The sequence below is a fragment of the Tachyglossus aculeatus genome, chromosome 9 (genome assembly GCF_015852505.1).
Source record: "Tachyglossus aculeatus isolate mTacAcu1 chromosome 9, mTacAcu1.pri, whole genome shotgun sequence".
NCBI classification, from domain to species: Eukaryota; Metazoa; Chordata; class Mammalia; order Monotremata; family Tachyglossidae; genus Tachyglossus; species Tachyglossus aculeatus.
In genome coordinates, this window is record NC_052074.1 from 22,626,039 (window position 1) to 22,648,263 (window position 22,225).

General features: G+C 41.8%; 1 protein-coding gene across 1 annotated transcript in view; it reads left to right on the plus strand.

Moving 5' to 3' along the window:
- The window catches only part of RAB10 (RAB10, member RAS oncogene family), a 49,009-nt gene that overhangs the window by 20,989 nt on the left and 5,795 nt on the right, over window positions 1–22,225 (plus strand). Inside the window, exons 2-3 of the mRNA XM_038750975.1 lie at window positions 11,814–11,874; window positions 20,382–20,520. Coding sequence (XP_038606903.1) covers window positions 11,814–11,874; window positions 20,382–20,520 — 200 coding nt within the window. The remainder of the gene's footprint in view (window positions 1–11,813; window positions 11,875–20,381; window positions 20,521–22,225) is intronic.

Here is a 22,225-nt window from a genome sequence, read left to right on the forward strand (position 1 = left end):
CTCAGGAGGATAGAAGTCAGGATTTTCATCTCACTTCCCCTTAGCTAGACTGTGTGTGGGACAGGAGCGGAAAGGAGGGACGGCCAATAGGTGGAGTGGGTATAAGGCCTCAAATATTTGGCCCTTTTCTAATTGTGGGCAAATCTCTGCTTGTATATCTGCCTCCACTTTCTTCTCCCCTGGAAAGCCAAAATCAGAGATAGTCTTCTCTGCTGGGGACTCTGCACAGAAGTTGGGTTTTGAGATCAGAAAGCACGCTTGGATGCTTATTTGGTCAAGGAGTGGAACCCTGCCCATGCCAAAATTTCAGGGCCTCATCTAATCTAGCCTGGTTCCTCTTTGTCCTGAACCCACTAGCCGAAAGAATATTTGGGGTTGGGTTTTCTGAATTCCAAGGATGCTAATATGAAACCTTTGAAGAAGGTTCAGCCCCTTGAATGATTGAGTAGAGGAAGGAATTTTTATACAAATTAAACTTCCTTTCCCACTCTCAACTGCATTGTCTAATAGTGGTGAGACAGTGGCTGCAGAAAGGGAAAGAGACTCTCCTGGTTGTCCTTTACCTCCCCAACTCCATTGGCTTCAGGCCTTGGAAGTCCACTCTGTTCTCTGCCAGGCTCTAGCTTATGATTTGTGGGAGTTTCCTTGAAGATTGCTACCCCAATTAGTGGAGCCTGAGGAAGGAGAGGCAGAGGTTTAGCAGTGGTGGGCTGGTTAGAATGCACCAGTTGGGGAGCCAAGGAACAGGAGTCCAGGAGCTTCTTCCTGAGTTGCAGAGGCCAGCTCTTACCCCCATGGCTGTTTGTTTCACTCTCGCACCCACTCCCCAAGAATGTCAGATACCCTCCAGTCTTTCTTGCCTTAACAAGAAACTCACTGAAGACTCCACCTTTTGATTCCCTGGGATTTTCCTCCCTCCTTCTGTCAACTGTGAGGCCTGTGCAGCAGAAGGTAGGGAAATCTGTGATTGTTGGAGCAACTCAGATTGACATAGCAAGGCCAGTAGTTTTCTCAGTAAGGTCAATTGATTGCTTCCATCTGTAGTTTTTTCCACTCTGCTGCAGCAGTTATTCTACTTGCTTTGCTCTGCTGCAGCAGCTGCCACCATCAGTATTATACATGAAGTTGTCATTGTAACACAGGCCACTGTTACTAAGGTAAAATAGTTTGTATCCAGGATAAATTTTCCCAGAAAACACTGTGCACAACATCATTTCTATGGTAATGACCTAAGTAAGGACTTGATAGCCAAGTTGATGTACCCAGTTCTTCCATAGCATGTGTTTGGTTTTTTTTTTTTTTCTATATGCTTTGGGTGGAACACTGTTAGGGAACTAGAGAGCATTCTTCTGATAACATCTATATGGGTATAGAACACAATCCAATGCCAGAAGAAATAACCTTGTGGCCCCAGGTTAGGAACACATGCTGTAGCCCAAGTTTTCCTGAATCTGTCCTGTATTTTAGGAGAACTGGAGTGTATTGTATGTTGTTTTTCCTTATCAGTAGTATCTGAGTGCCTGATATGTTCAGAGTTCAGTACTAGGTCCTTGAAAAATATTCAAAAGAAGAAGGGTTTGCTCCAGAAAATTTTACAGCTGAATGGGAGCAACAGTAGAGATTGAAAAATATTCCATTGTACAAAATTAAGTGGATAAATATTTTTTTAAAAATTAACAGATAGATATGCACGACTGGTGGTTGATGGGGCTGGCATGACTGGGGAGGTGACAAAATTAATCATGGGAGGGGAAGTATGGTTTGATGCTGAAGGAGGAGCATTCTTTAGGCCACTGGGAAAGTCTGAGCAATCCTAAAACTGGAAGAGGCCTTGAGATCATCTGGTATCTCATCCTTGCCAGTGAATCTGTATTGATTTAAAATATCTCCAGGAAATGTAGCAGATTAAAATGTTTAACAAGTCAAGGTATTCCAGCTGTTGTTGCCAGTCCTTCCTCCAGGATGGCCACTCAGGAAAGATTGGAGTGAAAATATGTTCTTTTTTGCAAAGTGATAGTGATATTCTTTATATGATTTGACAAATTAATATTTATCTCAACATATTAAGTTGTGGAAATGGAAAACCATGTGTTCTTTGGTCTTGTATTTGGTTCTACAACTTTACGTGCTTTCAAAAATTATCTGTAGAACACATTTGGTTTTTTTTTTAATAGCAAAGTAAGTTTTTTCAGTAGACATTGTCTTATCAACAGAACTTAAGCTATTGTAACCTTCTTCAGTGTTATAGTAGAATAGTCTGTTAGGCTGTGCAAGGCATTGATAAACAATTTTCTTGTTTTTCGCTCCTCAGGCATGAAGTTTTCTTTAGCTGTAATCCTGTTGAAATTCAAGGGAGGATCAAAAAGGTAGAGAGGGATGTGTTAGAGTTGACCAGGTAGTGTTCCATCATAGGGTATGTTACACTGGGAAACAGGAATTTCTCATTTAACAATAATAAGGACGGTATTTAAGTGCTTACTGTGCGCCAGGCACTGTACCGAGTGCTGGGGTGGAAACAAGCAAATCTAGTTGGACACAGTCCCTATTCCATGTGGGGCTCACAGTCTCAATACCCCTTTTACAGATGAAGTAACTGAGGCACAGAGAAGTGAAGTAACTGAGGCACAGAGAAGTAAAGTGACTTGCCCAAGGTCACACAGCAGATAAGTGGTGGAGCTCAGAGTAGAATCCATGACCTTCTGACTCTCAGCCTAGTGCTTTATCCACTACCAGGTTATTTGATTGTTTTTTCTTCAGTGTCTTTTGTGAGGAGGGGGGAATGGGGATTTGAGATTCTGTTTGCAGGCTTGAGAAATAAAATCCTAGGCTTGATGGAGGACTGAATTAGAGGTTATACTGCATGTTCTTTATAGCAAAAATCCCTCTAGCTTAACACAGACATTAAAATGGGGAGTTGGGGAAATTGATTCTAATTTAGCAAACAAGGTAATTAAGCTTTAGCTTTTTGCTGCATTTGGCTCCTATGTGTTGAGGTGGAGACAGAGATCAGGGCAAGAGAGTGTACGGGAGGGATTCTCCAGTGACTAGGACTTCCGAAGGGCAAGCAAAGTGTCCCTTCTCTGGTGCTGGGAAGCAGTGTGAAGCAATAGCTGGCTTGTGCTGAAATGCAACACAATTCCATCAGTGCCACCTATGTGCCAACTTGACGGTGAATTGCAAGTCAGTTTCTTAAACAGTTAGCTTCTGGAATGCAGTCAGGCCCCTGGCATCAGAAGCAGACCGGCCAGAGACACTTTAATTGTAGTCAATATGCAGGATGTTGGGAGGCCGAGTGGTTGAACTAGATGTAAACCAGTTGTCCAAGTGGCATCCACATAAGAGATGTGAGGGGAGCATTTGGCTTCCCTGTCTCCCTCATCGCCTTCAGGACTTCTGAAGAGCTAGTAGCCCCTAGTATATTTTACAGCTAATTTGTAAATTTCTTAAACTATCTAGTTGTAATAAGATCTGGCAATGAAGACAAAAATGAAAAATACTGTTCCTAGAGAAAAAATTTGTGAGGAATATCTTTATTTTTGATTAGTACTATTATGGTATTAAGCTCTTACTATGTGTCAAGCACTGTTCTGAGCACTGGGATAGGTACAAGTTCACCAAGTCGGACACAGTCACTGTCCCACATGGGACTCGCAATAGGAAGGAGAACAGGTATGAAATCCTCATTCTTTGCAATTGAGGAAACTGAGGCACAGAGAGGCTAGGAGACTAGCCCAAGTTCTTAGAGCAAGCAGATGGCAGAGCAGGGATTAATTAGAGCCTAGGTCCTCTGACTCCAAAGCCCATGCTCTTTCTCATATTTCAGATAAACATCCAGGTGAAGGAATATTAGAGAGAGCAGAGTACTGTAGAGAGGAAAGTGGTCATTTTTCTCCTTGCATTAAAAAAAATTCCAGTTAATGCTAATCAAGTATACTGAAGTTTCTGAGCAATAGTCTGTGAAATCTCTAAAGAATCTAAAGCAGTGTTTCCCTTGTGGTCACCAGAGGATTTCCATGTGACCTCAGAGAGAAAGGTGAACAGAGATAAACACATACGCAATGAGAGACTCTACAATTTTGTTGTAAAATATGAGTGTTTCTTGGTGTCAGCTCACTTTTCATTATTGGTCTTAGTTATAAAAACATGGGCACCAAAGTTGCATTTCTAGCCTCAGCATAATTTTCTTTCTAGAAAAACTAGTCTTGATGACTTATTGGGTTGGGACCAAAGAGATCAGTTTTATTTCTTGCTCTGTTACTAATTTTGTGACCTTTTAATATAGTCACTTAAAGGCCTTGGGTTCCCCATCTTGAAATGGGGATAAAACTATTGTCTACTCTAAGAATGGGATAATGACTGTAGTATACGTTGAGCTTCATAGAGAAAAGGTGCCTAAGAAATACCAGAAAACATATCACCTCAATTTTAACCAGCATAACAATATGCAGTCTAGGTATTAGTTCTTCAGTATTTCAGTTGCTTGACTATTGGCTTCAGTAGTTCTTACAACCGATAATTGTTTTTGCTTTAAATAGCAGTCATTTGTTGCGTAGAACATCTTACTGAAAACTTTCTTGATGAAGAATTTCTGCTCATTAAAAATTTGTCACTAAGAGAACCCAGAAAGATGAATGGATGTTCTTCTATTTCTGTTTAAGAAAAAAATTACTCCGTGGTCATTCAAAACAAAAGTTTACATATTCCAGAGGTCGCGTGACCTCTGAAATGAACAAAAAGACTGAATGAGGGTGCTGTGTCCTGGATCTCAATCTGCCACAATGTGGCTTAGAAAAGTTCTTCTAACTCTAATTTTTCTTGCCACTTAAAAATTAAAGATTGGAATCAGTGTCTTATACTAGTTTTAAAAGATTTTGAGAAACTGATGAATGATTAGCAGATTCCTTGTATGTGAAATGTCATTAACATGCCTAAGAATTTTTAAAACCAGTGCACTTAATACCATAATTGAATCAATTCTTCATTCCTTATTTTACATTAGGCTTTAAGTGGTTCAGTTCATGAAACGACAAAGCCAGTAAATTATACTCTTTGCCTCCTCATGGCTAGTTTTAGGTGCAGCTCAGAATGGGCAACAGTCCGTTGTTTGGAAGTGTGCTTTCCTATAATTTTAAACTCCACCCTTGAACAGTCATAAGGTGAATCATGCATTTATGATAAATTCCAGAATTTGGCATATATTTAGCCATAATTTGATCTACAATACAGACACTAGCCCCTCTTAATTTCCTTTCTCATCAACTCAGGCAAATGGTCCTCTATCCTTAAAAGAGTTAAAGGAAACTGCAGAAACACACTTTCCTTGCTCACAATAGTGGTAGAGCTGGGCTGTGACCAATTGTCAGATAGAAAGTAGCTGCCTACACTCAGGGAACTCTGGTAGGACATGACTTATTGACTTTGTTTATTTTAAAGTGCTTATTCTTGAGGTTTTTTTCCTATGGAAAAATGTTCAAGAACAAACTTTAAATTCTAGCAGGGGAAACACATGTTAAACCACCTGGCTCAAGGTCACTGCCACATGGATACTACAGAGTACAGGTTGCCCTTCTCCAGGTGACAGAAGTCAAGGATCCTTGTAGCCCATCCCACTGGTGAGCTACCAACATTGGCCAAGTCCTGTGTTTGCACGCCCTTCTCCCCTTAATCATGGAAAACACCAAGTGCACATGGTGGTCGTAGTACTAAGGTGGCTAATGATCATGCCAGATGATCACTCTGGTAGTGGCTCTGTTGCCCTAAGGAGTGATCCTCAAAATGCTTGAAAGTTGCTACCTCCCAAGGGTACCGCTCAACCAAGATGAGATCTGACTTAGCTTCTCTTTGGCCTTGGGGAGGCTATTGCCTATCCCTGTACAGCTTCCCTCCTGACACTGGGCAGCGAGGACCTCAGAATCAGGTAAACTAGTTTTGGCTTAAGTTTGAGAGGAAAGATATGATGCCCAGTCCACGCAATGACACAGCTATTAGGGCCTCCTTTCCCAACTGCTCACCAGGTCCCAGCATTATGGCTTCAGTGCTGTTCCTCTCATTCTCCATCACACTTGATCTATCTAGTATTTTCATACTAGATAGTATGCATCTTCTCCTCAGAGGCGAGCGTGCGGGCACTCTCTCTTTTCCCCACTCCCTTTTTCTCCCCGGTGTTTTATAAACATTTTCTAGTGATCTGGATGCAGTGAGCTGAACTCTGTTCAGGTCAGTGGGCACTCAGTTCTACCATAACACAAGTTTTCACGTATGCATTTTGGCTAGAAAGTTGGCAAGTAGGAAATGTTTTTTCTGACAACCTGAGCCTCATTGGGTACAGCATGATGTGTCAAAAGCAATAGTCTGTGCACCCATGGGCAGTGTTGGACACTGAGAACTTCGAGTTGTCCTTAATGCAGGGTTCTGCAATAGCATGACTCCAGCATTATAGGAGAGTTCCACTATCATCTCAAGTTTGGTTCAGGCTCTCTTCTGCCTAAAGTTCCCCCAAGGGGTCTGTACTGCCTCTTGGATTTGGCTTGTACACTAGAAACCAGCTAATACAGTCTTCAGCTAATCAGCTGTGCTACTTGAGTAACTACTGTGGAAGTTGGGAAGAGAGCCCCTTACTCTGTTATAGGTTAACTGTCTGGGTAAATATACCTTTTACCTTTGGATTTGAGTAATCAATAGCAGCACAGTAATGGTCCATTAGTGAGCAGAACTGTTAGTATTAACTCTCCTGTCAAAAAAAAAAACAAAAAAGGAAATATTATTTACTGTTTTTATCTCCAGACCAAGCATTGAGTCAGAACTTATGGACAGTTAATCAAAAACATGTACTGAACTTGCACTATGGTTGCCCAGGCCAAATGGGAAGGCACTTACTAGTAAAGCATATTGGGGGCATTTGACTAGCCAACTTGATTAATGAGCGTAGTTCCACTGACCTCTAACACTAATGGAAACTTACTGCTATTATTCTGAAGCAGTAAACAAGCTGGGCTTGGGCATGGGCTCTTCTGGCCCATGTTCTCCGTATCATGTCCAATAGTCGAGAATTCCAGTCACTGCTCTGTAAGCTCGTTGTGGGCAGGGCTCCTTGTACCCTCCCAAGCACTTAATACAGTGCTGTGCACACAATAAGCGCTCAGAAAATAGGATTGATAGATTGCAGTCAAACCCAGAACTGGAGGATCTGTGGAAGGAGCAGTACACCCTTGGATTTTTGTTTTTGCTGGCCCGTGGCAGGTTTGAAAACCGCAACCAGCATTGGTGATGGAGCCTCCTGTTAGGAAGGGCCTCTGACCCTGAGACTTTAAGACCAAACACCTGCACAGTGCAGTTGTTGATTGTAGCAGTGATGGCTTGGGCAGTGCCACTCACATTCTCTCATCTGTGCCAGTCATGCTCCCAAAATGGTCCACGAACAAGTAGTTGGACAGTTGCTGGTCCAGTATAATGTGAAGTTCATATGAGGTTCTTTTTGTGTGCAGGGCCCATTGATGGCCACGATGCCCACAGTGCTGTGCTGATGCTGTATCTGAGTGCCGTGAGTCAGCTGGGGGTTGCCTTGCCCCATGGCTCCAAAGAGCCTGCCTTTCCTCTTTGGATTTTAGTAGGAGTTTATTTCATTTTCCTAGCTTCTCTCATTTATACATACCCTTCTCTTCCCCCCGCCTCCTATATATAAATTATTGTAGTGTCTCTGTCCCCAGATAGATTGTAAGCTCTTTTGATCAATGGTATTTATTGAGCACTTGCTCCGGGCAGACCACTGTACTAAGGACTTGGGAGAGTAAAGTACAACAGAAGCGGTAGGCAAGATCCCTGCCTACAGGGAGTTTCCAGTCTCAAGGGGGAAACAGACATTAAAATTTTCAGGTATATACATAAGTGCTGAGGATGCGGTGACAAGTGCTTGAAAGCAGGGTTCATATCTACTAATGTTATTTTAGTAGTTGTATTTATTGAGTACCTATTGGATACAGTGCATGGTACTAAGTACTTGGGAAGTAGAAAACCTTAGAGTGGAAGCTCCTTTAGAAAGGGAATGTGTCACTGCTTGTTTTATTCTTTCCAAGTGCTTAGTAAAGTGCATTACACACAATGGATGTACTATAAATACTACTGCTACAAAAAGAAATGATACATTCCCTGCTCACAAGGAGCTTAAACTCTGTGGAAGACAGACATAAAGTTATTTACAAATGGAGTAGCCAAAATGAATAATTGAGGATGTAATTGAATAAACATATATAAGTGCTGAGGATGAATATAAGTAGATACAAGTGCTATTGTACTTTTCCCAAGCTCTTAGTGAAGTGCTTTGCACACAGACCTCAAAAAAATCAAGCCAGAAAGAGTAAAACATGTGAGGTTAATGCAGTTGGCAGTCCAGAAATAGTTAAAAGTTGTTGGTCCTTCAGATTGACTTGGAAAAGATCACATTTCAGCCTGGGGATACAAAATGTAGTTGTGACTTGAGGGATTGTCCTTTTTGTACTTCACTAATTCATTTAAGCAAATTAAGGAGTATATTTGATTTTTGACTCAGCTCATTTGTATTTAGAAGAGATGAAAGTAAAGTAAATGATGGTGACTTACTACAAACGAGACAGAGAGCATGTCCTTTCCATTCAGCTTTTTTTTAATTGTCAGAGTGTTTCAAATCAACAGTCAGTAGGAGAACCTCTCAAGTCATTTTAAAAAGGAAAATAAAAAGTATTCTTATTTTATTTCCCTAGCAGTGCTTGCCTTAAGGTGGACTAACCTGGTAGCAGGCCAGAACGCTGAGGGTAGCGGAGTGCCAGTTACTTCTTATTCCACTCCCCAACCCATAATTTCCTGGGTGAGCTAATTCCGTTGTATTCTCCCAAGCACTTAGTACTGTGCTCAATAAATAGGATTGACTGGTGAGTCTTTGATGCTGTCCCCTTACCTTGAGTGTTGCCGCTGCCTATAAGGTAATGCAGTCTATTCTGGATCCAGGGTTGTTTTTTCTGGGAGGAGAAATCCCAGAGACGTAAGAAATATTGAGACCCCCCACCTTGTGCTTGCATGACAGGCATTGGAGTGACTCAGCCTTGGGGGTGCAAAAGTTTCTTGCTGCCCTATCTAAATTCTTCTAGGGCCAGCCTTGTTATTTGCCACTATATCAAATTTCACACTGTTGATCGCAAGATATTAGAACTGTCCAAACATTGGCTTCTCCTTTTGAACCAGGAATATTTTCTTCAGTAGGTAAACCACTTTGCCATTTGCCATTTTATTTTTAACAAATTAGAGAAGTGATTAGAGGACACTAAGTATGTTTACCTCAAGAATTCCGATCTTTAAGCTAAGGAGGGGGCTCTCCTAAGCATCACCTTCTCCCCCTTTCCCTCTTCAGGTATGCTGTTGATGCCTGTCTGGACCAGCCCTTAGCTCTACACTCCTTCAGGGCCAAGCCACTTGGAGAAATTCAGTGATGCAGTAATATTTAGTCCATAAGAACTGGGCCTTCCTACCAACTATGGATGTCTCAACTCTATACAGGGTTGCTTCACTTGCCCTTAGGGAGAGATTCAGCCTTATTAGATGTTGCAGATAATTTCAGAACACTTACACAAACAAAAGCATAAGCAGTTGCCACACCAGGCCAGATTGTTGGCCTGTTCCAACTTAGTATTCTGTTTCTGACACCATGACATAATTCTAGCATTATTCTCGTATTACCATTTCAGTGTTGAGGATATTTCACATAGGAATTTAAGAAAAAAAATCATAGCTTGAATTCTAAGCATCTACTTAAGGAGAAAGTCACCAACATGAAAATTTATTGGAAGGAAAAGTCAGTTGGCCTAAGGAGGCTCTAAAAATGCAGCCTCTTAAAGAAGTAGTGAAGCAGTGGAAATGCTAAAATTGAATATGCGACAAAAGCTATTCAAAATGTGGTGCTATTGTTACTTGAGAACCAATAGGAAGAAGTATATTTACTGTGCTGAGGTTTAATTTAAAGAGAATCTATATGAGATTGACTTAATGATAATGGATAATTGAAAAATTGCAGTTGAGTGTATTGATTTTTTCAGAACTGGACACATCCTTGGGGCAGAAAATGTATTCCTCATAGGCTGGGTATCCATTTTGGTGTCATTTCAAGCACTTGGCTTTAGTTTCAAACGGAACCAAAATGGATTTGAAGTGCCCAAAAGGTTTGGGAGCTTTGACACCTTTTTTTTTTTTTTTATCAATCAGTGGTATTTGAGCACTTACTGTGTGCAGAGTATTGTACTAAGGGCTTGGAAGAGTACAATAATAGAGTTGGCAGTAGACACATTCCCTGCCCATAACAAGGTTACATTGTAGAGGGGAAGAGGGACATTAAATAAATAATGTATAATGTATAGATGTGTATATAATGTACATTATGAAATAGAGGTGTGAAAATAGTGTGTCTGGGAACAAATAAAACTACTGGTTTCAAAACTTTCTATGTATAATGTAAAGGATAGCAAATACATAAATGGAATACACAAGGGCACACCAAAAAGCATAAAAAACACTTGCAAGTAGCAAATGGCAAGTTGCAACAATATATGATATTAGTCTAGTGTTCAAAATGGAAAAAAAGCATAAGCTACAAATATGAAACTGAAAGAAATGGATGCATAAATACATGTAAATTGCAAATGAAATGTACAAATGCCGAGGTCTTTTCCTTTAGTTGTCAGATCCTACTGGGGAAGGATCTCCCCACTTCCCTCCCCACCTTGGAATTCACAGGTTGAAATCTCAGGTGGGTGTTGGTGGGCCTTCGTTTTTGAAATAAGTTTTGAGTTGGAGCAGAAAGGTTGAGCAAGTACAATCTTGGCTCAGGATTACTGTATCTTGACAAGAAGTTTACGCCATCCTAGGTCTGTCACACCTCAAAGAGTCTTTCGACTGAACTTTCACTTTCCCTGTTTGCCCTCCCTTTGGCAAATTAAGCACCACACAGCACTTTTGGGGGGGCTGGGAGGGTGGAAAGAACACTACTTCGGGAGTCAGAAGATTCGATTCTGGTCCTGTTTCTGCTTGTTGGGGCTCTGCCATTTGTGCTGTAGGTTTCTGATTGAAGAACCAATTTAGGGCATTGTGGGAGGCGGACAAGCCTGACAGGAATCCAGAAAATAAGCTTGTTAGCATGAGCAGAAAAGATCTCAGCAGCTACTAGAGGCATCCACCTTCTATGTCATGGCACCAAGGCATAGTCTCAGCATTCTGCTGGATCTCTTTGGATGTAAATAGGTCCTTCTTGTGTGGGGGGAATAAAGGAATCCTCCGCATGTACTTTTCAGGGTACTGCTCCCCTGCCAGCCCATTCACTTACTGCACTCAGTGTCCAAGTGGGAACACAATTGGCAAAGAAGAGAGAGTGTTGCTCTGCACAAACCACTAGCACAATTCTTGGGGGACCCGATTAATTTTGTTTCCATTGTTTGCTGCTTAATTTGAAGACTTTTTCTGTTTAGATGGCTCTTTCTAGAATGCCACTGTTTTTCTATGTATTGCTGAATCTTTTGTGCATTAACATTATAAGATTTGGGGGGGGGGGGGCGGATTTTATTTCTACTCCTACTTTCAACTCAGCCCTAGAAGTAGGTACTGTTGCTAGCCTTTACAGTTATCAGACTCCTTGGGGATAATATTCTGCTGTGGTGTACGGAATTCAAGTTGTACATATTGCCTAGAACTTGCACTCAGTTTTAGGCTGTGAGACTGAATCCTGGCAAGACTTTCTGATGATAGTTCATGTTGATATGGGGCTAATCTTAGTTTTATTCCTTTATTCTTTGTTTCAGGAATTGACTTTAAGATCAAAACTGTTGAATTACAAGGAAAGAAGATCAAGCTACAGATATGGTAAGTGATGTTCAAATATTTATTTCTACCCATTCATAGAAAACCTAATTGGTGCTGGGGAGATGGTAGGTAAATAACTTCACGTTCTCGATACAGGATAAGCTGGTGGCCTGTTTTTTAGATGTGCTTAATCAAAAATGATGTCTTTAATGGTTTTGTCTTTATACAGCATTGGAACCAACTGAAAGGAAGGAGTAAAACTTAAATCATATTCGAAGTGCAGTACATTGTAAAGAGAAATGATTATAAATAATCATTTTTACTGGAAATATAAAACCACAGGCATTATAGTACTACATTTCACTGATTTTTGGAGACCTTGATGCTTGTAATATCAGTTCTGTAGGAATTTTTTTTAAAGCTCTTTCAAATCACTGTGCAGTTCATTAAAACTTGTAACTACAATAGCAATATTGTATCCCAGTTATCCTAAGGCAGAGGTTTTTAACCTGAGATACAGGTACTCCTGGAAGTATCCGAACAGATTGTAAGGGGGTATGGCCATTATGGCAACAGCCACATTAACTGCTCTGGCTTTTGCTATCCTGTGTCCTTAACTCTAGATCTTGTGGACATTCTTCTGGGTGTGAAAGGAGGAGAAGGAGGATTGAGGAGAGAGTGAAGGCTAGAGGAAGGGAGGGGGGCGGGGAGAAGAAAGGGGGTATTTAAAGAGAGATCTTGAGACCAGGGAAACAGCATGACCTAGTGAATAGAGTATGGGCTTGGGAGCCCAAAGAACCTGGGTTCTAAATCCCGGCTCCACCACTTGTCTGCTGTGTGATTTTGCGCAAGTCACCTAACTTCTCTATGCCTCAGTTACCTCATCTGTAAAATGGGGATTAAGACTGTGAGCCCCATGTGGGGTGTGGACTGTGTCCAACCTGATTAGCATGAATCTACCCCAGCACTTAGAACAGTGCTTGATGCATAGTAGGTACTTTACAAATACTATCAAGCTGAAAACTCCGGGTTAAACAAGCTGCTGCTTCCCTGAAAAGTGACGTGAATATTATTCATTACAGGCAGAGATGGACTGTTATTTCAGCTGGCTGGCCACATACCAAATTTTAAAGGCTGTACACATAGTCCTCCCAGCTATAAGGTGGGAGGATGTTAGTATGTTTGGTTTTGTTCTCTGTCTCCCCCTTTTAGACTGTGAGCCCACTGTTGGGTAGGGACTGTCTCTATATGTTGCCAATTTGTACTTCCCAAGCGCTTAGTACAGTGATCTGCACATAGTAAGCGCTCAATAAATACAATTGATGATGATAAGGTGGGGTGGAGGGGAATATGTGCTTAAAAGGTAGATGTGTAGCTGCTTCAGCAAATCAGTCGATGAGCTGTTCTTTGCCCACCTCTGTTTAAGACTATGGCTTAAATATCTATTTAAAGTGGAAGAGATTATTCCATATGACTCTCTGGTTTGGCTGCAAAATAGGACTTCCAGATAATTTTAATGTGATTCACATTCTATTTGTCATGCTGTGCTGATAAGGAAAAGTACCATCCGCCACAACTGCAGAAACATTAGGTCTTGGCAAAACGTGAAGAAAATAAATCCTTAAGACTCCCATGTGAAAATAGTGCCAATTTTGATTACCTCATTAATGAAATCATGCTTTGGCATTAATAGGGTGTAACTCCCTCAGCCAGGGAATTCCCAGTTTTTAGGCAGGAGGTAAGTATTTGTGTTGTTTTTTGATTTTTATTTTTTAATTGTGGAAAAAAATCTGTTGGTGATTTATTTGGAGGTGGTGAATAGGTTGTCTGAAGATGAAACAATACTAAATGCATATCACCTATTTTTATGTCTTCTCTGCAGCACAAGTTCAGCTATATAGGTGAACTGCTTTAGGTAAAATCATGTTTGTAGAGGAACCTTTACCCAAGAAACAGGCTTGCTTAATTTAAAAAAAATGTTTTGCTACCAGAAGTTAATCTTGTGGTTTTGGTGGGTTATACTTGCTTGCCAGAATATCCCCCTGAGTACATAAGTTTAAAAAGATTGAGAAAGAGGCCTTTCCATTCCTCCTGGTTTCATTGGACCAGGACCAGATTCAGTGGTGTGGATTCATAATTGAAGGCATACTACCTGGTTTTATTTCTTGCATTTGGAGATGGACAAGTTCCTGGGGAAAGGAAGCTCTGTGGTTTAGGGCTCCAAGTTAAGAAATATTCTGTAGATGGGTTTCAGATCCAACCAATCCTGGTGAGGTTAATTGTTAGCCTGTAAACTGAATAGTGCCAGAGGGAGATTTCATCAGTACTGCCCAGCTCCTCCCCTTGTGTTCCAGGGGAGAATCAATTCCCACAATATAAGAGACCTCTTGGGTGCAGAATACTAAACTATACACCTCTCTTGTGCAGGAAAGGTAGAGGCTAGCTTTTTCTGGGGTTTTGTTGTGTTGTGGGGGGGTTTTGGGTTTTTTTTTTAAATTATCTTATAGTTTGCCAACACTTTAAATCTCCGTCGTCCACCCAACCCCCCTTGCTTATTACCTTGGAGTAATATCTGACACCTCTCTCTCCCTTGCCCCCTAAGATGTCATCAATGGTATTGAGTGCTTACTATGTGCAAAGCACTGTACTAAGCGCTTGAAAGAGTACAACTGAGTTGTTAGGCACATTCCCAGCCCATAGTGAGCTTTCTGGTGCTTCCTCAACAATACGACCCAAATCTGACCTGTCCTTTTCGTTCCTTCAGATCTGGGCCAGTCCCTAATCAATTCATACCTGGATTAATGTAGCAGCCTGCTTGCCAGACTTCTGCAAGTGTCAAAAAAAAAAAACCTTTCCATAAAATTTATGGCCATATACTAACCTTTCCCACTCTCCTTCCTCTCTCCCCACCCTTGTTACTATGTAGAAAGTTGGACAAGGGTCTTGATTTACACATTTCTTACAGGGACAGTGGAGGGGGAAAGACGTGCCTTGCGTAGTTGTGCAACCTAGAGCGTCCATCCTTCTGGGGTTGGCGCAGGAGCCCACCTCATGACCTGCACGATTCTTATCATCCTCTTTAAATTTGAGGGCACAAAGCTACCCCTCAACCAGCAACAGTGGGCACATGGGAGCCGAGATCTACACTTCCAGGAGCCTCTTTGCCACTGGGGATCCTTATAGGGCCTCCTAATGGTTGGGGCGGCCCCCATCCTCCTGCCTGGACACTGCGACAGAGAGCCCCACCTTTTGTAGGAGTGGAGGGTTCGCAGAAGTGTGTACAACATTCCACATGTTGGGAAGATTGTCATGAGTTGCACTAGGGTTGCCTCACCTAGAGGGATGAAGAATTGAGGAGACCAAGGACTATCCCTGTAGCCAGAAATAGCTGTTCTTACTCTTTTGTTTTTATTTCAGCTAGCCCATTTTCCCGCTAGTACGTGTTGATGATCTTCATTGAAGAAGTACTGATCTGTGAAAGCCACAAGCAGAAATTTTAATTTGAATGGTAGAGTAGTGAATAGTGATTAGCAGGTTGAAGGAAGAGAATAAGGGGAAGTATAAAATTTGTTTTTGCTGCATTGTCTAAATTATATTGTTAGAGATAACAGCAGGGTGTTGATTTAAAGGCACCCCTAAGACAGCGAGAAATCCAAGCCTGAAGAGAGGAGAGTAATTCAGTAAACTGTGAATACCAATAAATTCCTCCAGAGAATGTGAAGGAGGAAAAGATCAGAAGGTCTTGGGAGTTGCCTCTCTTAGGGACAAAAGGAGAGGAAACCAGCTAAAGAGACACGACCAAGAGCCTGTGAATCGAAGGGCCAGTAGAAAGCTCTTGGGCGGAGCAGAGTTGGTTTTAGAGGTGGGAGAGGGAGGTTCACTTCACTGGGACTTTAGCCTGCACAACCTATAAAAAGCCTGGTATGTGCCTCAGTAGGGAGCAGAAAACCAGTGAGTTGTTGGGGGGAGGAGTTACTGTGAGGATGCGATCAGAGGGAAGATTACTTGGAGGAGGGAAATGAGGAAGAGTTGATGGTTGAGCCCCTTGACCTCAATCAGGGGAATGGCCGATTGTCAGTGTTACGTTCCACGTGGGGCTCAGGCTTCTAGTTTACTTTGATAACCAAGACCCGATTCCAGAAAGAATTTTAAAATCAGATTTTGTTTCTGAACTGCTTGTAATTCCATATTGATAGGAGTTTGTATTTCAGGGGCTCAGTCTGCTGTTCACTGAGGTGGATAAAGACTCAAACCCAACAGTGGCAGGCAATTTGACAGGTGTGGTTTTTAGGTCTCAGACTTCTTACGCAGCCCAGCCAAGGTGTGGAATGTGATACAAAATTGCCATTGTGAAATTGTCCACAATTCTCCACAATTTTTTTTTCCATTTCTGCCTAGTGTTCTAAGTATTATTTTCTGGCTGTTATCATATTCCTAGTAATGCATCCTAGGATAATGTTGGCTTTTTTGTTAACCCCAGAATATTGATTCGTTCAGCTTGAGGTATACCACAAACCCCCATTCTGTTCTTTAAAAAAATTTCTGTGCCTGCCAGTAGCCCCAGCAACAAAGGGACCAGTACATCTGTGGAATTGGGATTACAGGACAGGGGTTAAAGACATTTCCCCCGTAACTTTTTGAGTTTTTCCCCTAGCCTGAGCAGAGAACGGATGCCCTAGATCCTGAGAGAATGGATTTCCCACCAAGCCCCGATCACTTTTCCCAAGGGTCCCCTTCATCCAGGTGTCTCCTTTTTTCACTTTGCTCTGCACTCCAAGTCCCCCTCAATTAATCAATCAAATTTATTGAGCGCTTATTGTGTGCAGAGCACTATACTAAGCGCTTGGGAGAGTACCATATAACCACATAACAGATGTTAGACACCTTCTTTGTCCACAAGGAGCTTGCAGTCTAGAAGGGGAGACAGACATTAATACAAATAAATTATGGATACATACAGCTCTAACTGTGGGGCTGAGGAGGGCAGTGAATAAAGGGAGCAAGTCAGGGTGATGCAGAAGGGAGTGGGAGAAAAGGAAATGAGGGCTTAATCAGGGAAGGTGTCTTGAAGGAGATATGAAGGTGAAGGAGGCTTTGAAGGTGGGGAGAGTACTTGTTGGATATGAAGAGGAGTAGGAGAGCAGTGAGGGGACTTTGGAGGGGGCAAGGTGATTGAGTGCTTTGAAGCTGATGGTAAGGAGTTTCTGTTTGATGCAGAGGTGGGTGGGCATCCACTGGAAAGTAACCAAGGCAGGTTAGGATAAGTGTTTGAATTAACAGATTTGACCCTGTGTTCAAAATGAAATGTTGGTATCCCTGTACTTTGCCAGTCTTTCCAGAGCATGTATCTATGTTAGTTTGGTCCCTAAAACTACAACTTTGTATTCGATGGACTTTTCCTCCAATTTATCAAAATCACTAATTTGTTTTTCCTGTCTTGAGAATTGTTACTAATCTCATCCAATTTAAGGGCCATCCTTCTACTTAATACAAATGCTCAACACCTTCATCCGGTTACTATTAGAAATGACTGGATGGTTTCAAACTTTGGGATTGCATCAGGAAGGCCACCGCTGGATTCATTTACTATATATTAAATGCAGTTGAGTTGTTTCCAACTGTAGCGACTTTATGGATGTATCTTCTCCAGAATTCTGGTATGTTTATCCATAAAGCCTTCTTGGTTAAAAAAATAAATACAGAAGATGTTTACTATTGCCTTCTTCCACCCAGTAAAAATTTGTCTCTGCCATTGTCTCTGATCAACATTTCAATCACTAGATCATCTATCTTTGACTCTTTCCCATGCCGCTGCTGCCCAACACAGGTGAATCAGCGTGGTCTGATGCTTTGGCTTAGATCTTTCCATTATGGGTAACCGTGGAGAGAGAATCTCTCTCAGTGGCATAGCTCCGAACATCATTGGCATAGACAAATTTTCCTGCCACAACAAGGCATGGATTCATACACGACCCCTCACCAAATTGTAGAGTTCTTATTAATTACCCTTTTAAGTGTGACAATAAAGCGTGGAATGGCCCAGCCAGAGATGCCAACTTTTCATTTTGAGTGCAGGGGCAAAAAAGAGCCGGGAATTTTAGTAGTAATTGTCTGTTTTAATTGCTTACTTTGTGCAAAATATTGTACTAAGCTCTGGGAGGGGAAAAAACAGGTGAAAATTAGACATGGTCTCTAGCCCTGAAGGGGCTCACATCTTAAGGTTAAGGAAGGGTTGAGTGGGTGGGTGGCAGATGACAGATATATAAGGAAGAGGGTTAGGGTGTTATGGCTTAGGAGCACTTGGGGATCCCTAGCACGTTAGCAACCTCAGTCATCCCAACATTGTGAAAGTCAAGAGGGCGTGCCACCACTCCTTCGCCCATGTGGCTGGAGAAGGAGACACTGGTGGGATGAAAGGGACTCTCCCATGCAGTAGGCTCCGGTATTCCGGCATAAGGGATGGTTGTGAGTCACTGCCGCTGCACAGTGCAAGTGCCATCAGGCTTGGAAGCTGCATGCAGGCTTCCAAGAACTAACAGGCCATTTTGGATTTTTAAGCCCTGAGTGGAATTGCTCATATCGTGTAAGAAACTGTGGTGAGCATGGCTGTGTTGTTATCGTGATTATATTTGTTGAGCACTTACTCTGTGCCAAGCACTGTACTGAGCACTGGAGTAAATACTATATAAGTATATCCGATACATTTCCTGTCCCACTGCTTCACTTGGGGCTTACGGGCCACTGTGGAGGGAGAAAAGATATTTTACCCCCATTTTACACATGAGGAAACAAAGGCACAGAGATGTTAAGTGATTTACTTCTGGTCGCACAGCAGGTAAAATGGGGAATCTGGGCTTGGACCCTGGGTCTTCTGACTTCTAGGCCCTTTCTCTTTCCAATAAACCACAGTTGTTCTGTTAAAAAAAGTCTTGGGAGCAATTGCCCTCATGGAGTTGGCACTACGGGCCCAGCCCCAATATCCTTACAGTGGATAAGCTAGTTTTAGCTTGTCTACTTGTCAGAATTCAGGGGTGGGATCCCCGACCCAAATGAACAAAAAGCCAGCTACAGCATGTTTGGACAGTCTCGTGGCTAAAATTAGCTTATCTGTTCATCAAAATTGAGGGAGAAGCAGCAGCAGGGTGCACAAGGACATGTGCGTGTGTGTATAACTCAACAAAAATACACAATTCACCAGCTGAGGTGAAATCTGACCAGGGGATGAGCCTGATTTGGAACTTGCAGTCTTGATCTGGATTATATTGAAGCGGGCCCCCCCCCCCTTCTGGTTCAGGCTTCCCCTTTACCATTTGAGAAATATCGCCAGTGCATGTTTATAAAACTACAGCTCGGGCTAGCACATGGAGCTTGGCCCCAGAATTAGCCCTAGTGAAGAGTCCTGGCATGAAACAGTACCTAAGCTCTCTCTTGGGTCTGGTCCAAAGCAGGAGAAACTGGAACCAAAGGAGTACCTGGGGTGACCTGGAGAGTTGCTTTGAGTAAATAAGCTCTCTACTTCAGGATAGTCGGAAATAACCCCCTTGAGAAATGTAGTGTGATTGCCTTTGTGATGACATTGTCATAATGCTCTCAAGAGCAACATCATACGGACTAGACATTCCACAGTGAGCATTTACTGATATTCTCACTTGCTGTAGAAATACCTGGTGAGTCAGAACTTGATTTTACCTACATTGTCAGAAAAAGATGCATTAAGCCTAAAAAGGTATTTTAAGTGCTGTAGCATCTATCTGGGATTGAATGGTTTTTGCCGTCAATTTATACGATTCTCTTAAATTATCTTTTCTTCATAAGATCTGGGTTTTGCTGGAATGTGAGATGTAATAGATGAAGTAATTTATCTTTGACTATCTTCAGATGTTATCTTCTCAGGTTCTGTTTTTTGATCTATTCCCCCCCAATCTATCACATTTCCATCTTGAGGTAGATTTTGATCATGTTTCTCCCCTTCGGTGAGAGGGGCAAAATGATGTGAATTCTACCTTCCTGTCCCTGCTTCCTTGGTCCCTTCAAACTCTTGTTCTTTGAATTGCCTGGTTGAGAAAGATCCCTACCTATATATGACTCGTATTATATACCACGATATGCAACATGCGTTCCTCTGTGTGGTAGCCACAATGTTCATGCAAGAGTTGAAGATTTCTCTTTCATAATAATAATAATAATAATGGTATTAAGCACTTACTATGTGCAAAGCACTGTTCTAAGCGCTGGGGAGGTTACAAGGTGATCAGGTTGTCCCACGGGGGGGGGGGGGGGCTCACAGTCTTCATCCCCATTTTACAGATGAGGTAACTGAGGCACAGAGAAGTTAAGTGACTTGCCCAAAGTCACAGCTGACAAGTGGCAGAACCCATGACCTCTGGCTCCAAAGCCCGTTCACTTTCCACTGAGCCACGCTTTCATGTGACTGAATGGTTGGTTACCAGTGGCCTTTAGTCTGTGGTTGCCTAATGTATAGAAGTATTAGCTAATTGCTGTGGTATTTCTGGAATTTGTCCAAATATTAAAGTATTTAATTCTTATTACTGGATGTTTATTCACAGGGATACAGCAGGCCAGGAGCGATTTCACACCATCACCACCTCCTACTACAGAGGGGCTATGGGAATCATGCTAGTGTACGACATCACAAATGGTAAAAGTTTTGAAAACATCAGCAAGTGGCTAAGAAACATAGATGAGGTAAGGCGAAAACTATCCTGTGATTTCTGTTGAATTTGATTAGGATTGGTCAGGAAAGATAAACATTCAGGTTGGTCTTTCCCATTTGCACTGTAGCATGGAACAAGTGGTCTGTGGGAGTTTACCACAGTTTGAAGCTTTCATTTGATATTGGCTGATTCTGATCAAATGCTATTCTAGATAGACCGTCTTATTTCACTGTAAAATAGCAGATCTTTCAGCTGCTCTTAGGCAGAAGGGATTTCAGGGCAATCTAACTGCTGCTGGTTTTAGACAGTTATCCCTTCCAATAGATTGTGGTCCTTTTTATTGAATGAATTAATGTTCTCTTGGGATAAAGATTTGAAGTGTCCTGCTCTTCCCAGAATCCTTCCCTGATGAAGCACTCCTTCTCCTCTTCTTCCCCACCCCCTAATTTTCCCTTCCTGCTACATTACCTCTTCACTTGGGTCACTGCCCACTAAGCACTTTGCTACTCACCCCACCCTCAAAGCACTTACGGACATAGCTATGTACTCTGTTGCTTTTCTTACCTGTAATTCATTTTAATGTCTCTCCCCGCCATTAAGCTCCTTGAGGGCAGATGTTATGTCTTCCAACTATACTGTACTCTCCCAAGTGCTTAGAACAGTGCTCCGAACACAGTAAGCAGTCCAGAAGTACCATTGATTGATCAGTTTATAATTGCTGTATCTCCTGGACAGCAGTTTGTTGTGGGGGTTTTTTCCTTTTAAAAAATGCATGCTGTTGTTTCTAAGGACACGTAAAAAAGATCTACATTCCTAAATAACGAGAGCAAATGTCTCTACCAACCTTTCCTAATAATAATTATGGCATTAAGCTCCATTCCTGTCTGTTCGCTGTTTTCCTTTTTTCAACCTTTCCCTCAGCAGTGTAGTCTTGTTTCCCAGTCTTGTGAGAACTGTGATGACCATCTGTGGGCAGAGAAGGGAGAAAGTTGGTGATCAGCCTTGTTTCCCTAAGATCATTTTGGCCATAATTTTGCCTTATCTTATTCAGCCAGTATCATGACTTGGAATTATCTTGGAGTCTGTTAAAGCCTTTGGAATTAGTAAACTGGGAAGGTGGTGATAAATCTAATTCTTTATATAGATGTTCTACATTAAAATCTCCTGAACCATGGAGGTCAGTCCCTAAAGTGCTAGATGATTTGTTGCTCAAATGATTTTTTTTTTGTAATGTTTTTGCTGTCTTGTTTTAATGGAGGCAATATCTAGCTGTTGAAGCAGGTTTCAGGGGGAACATAGTAGGCATAGCCATCTTAGGTTAGTGCTTGACCCAGAGCAAGTGTTTACTTTGAGAGAGTTCACGCATTTCTGCCACATCAAACCTACTGAAAGTGCACTGCATCCTCTTAGGAGACAATTGGTTATTCTACGATTAATGTTCAGTTAAGTACAAAATTTAGGAGTGGATCCCTTTTGGATTCTGGGTTATTACTGGCTCACTTGAACCTAGGTTTTACAACCAAAAACCATATAAAAAGCCTTAAAATAGCTCGTTTAGTTGAAAGCCTTGATGCTAATTTTGATCTTTCAGCATACATTGCCCATAGCTGGAAAAACTTTGCCTTTTTACAAGCACTGCATGTCTAATGTTGAAGTTTGAACCCAACCTCCTAAAAGTTTCAGTGTGCGAGTACTCAGAGCTATAGTAATTACTGAAAATTCTGAATCTGGGCCTT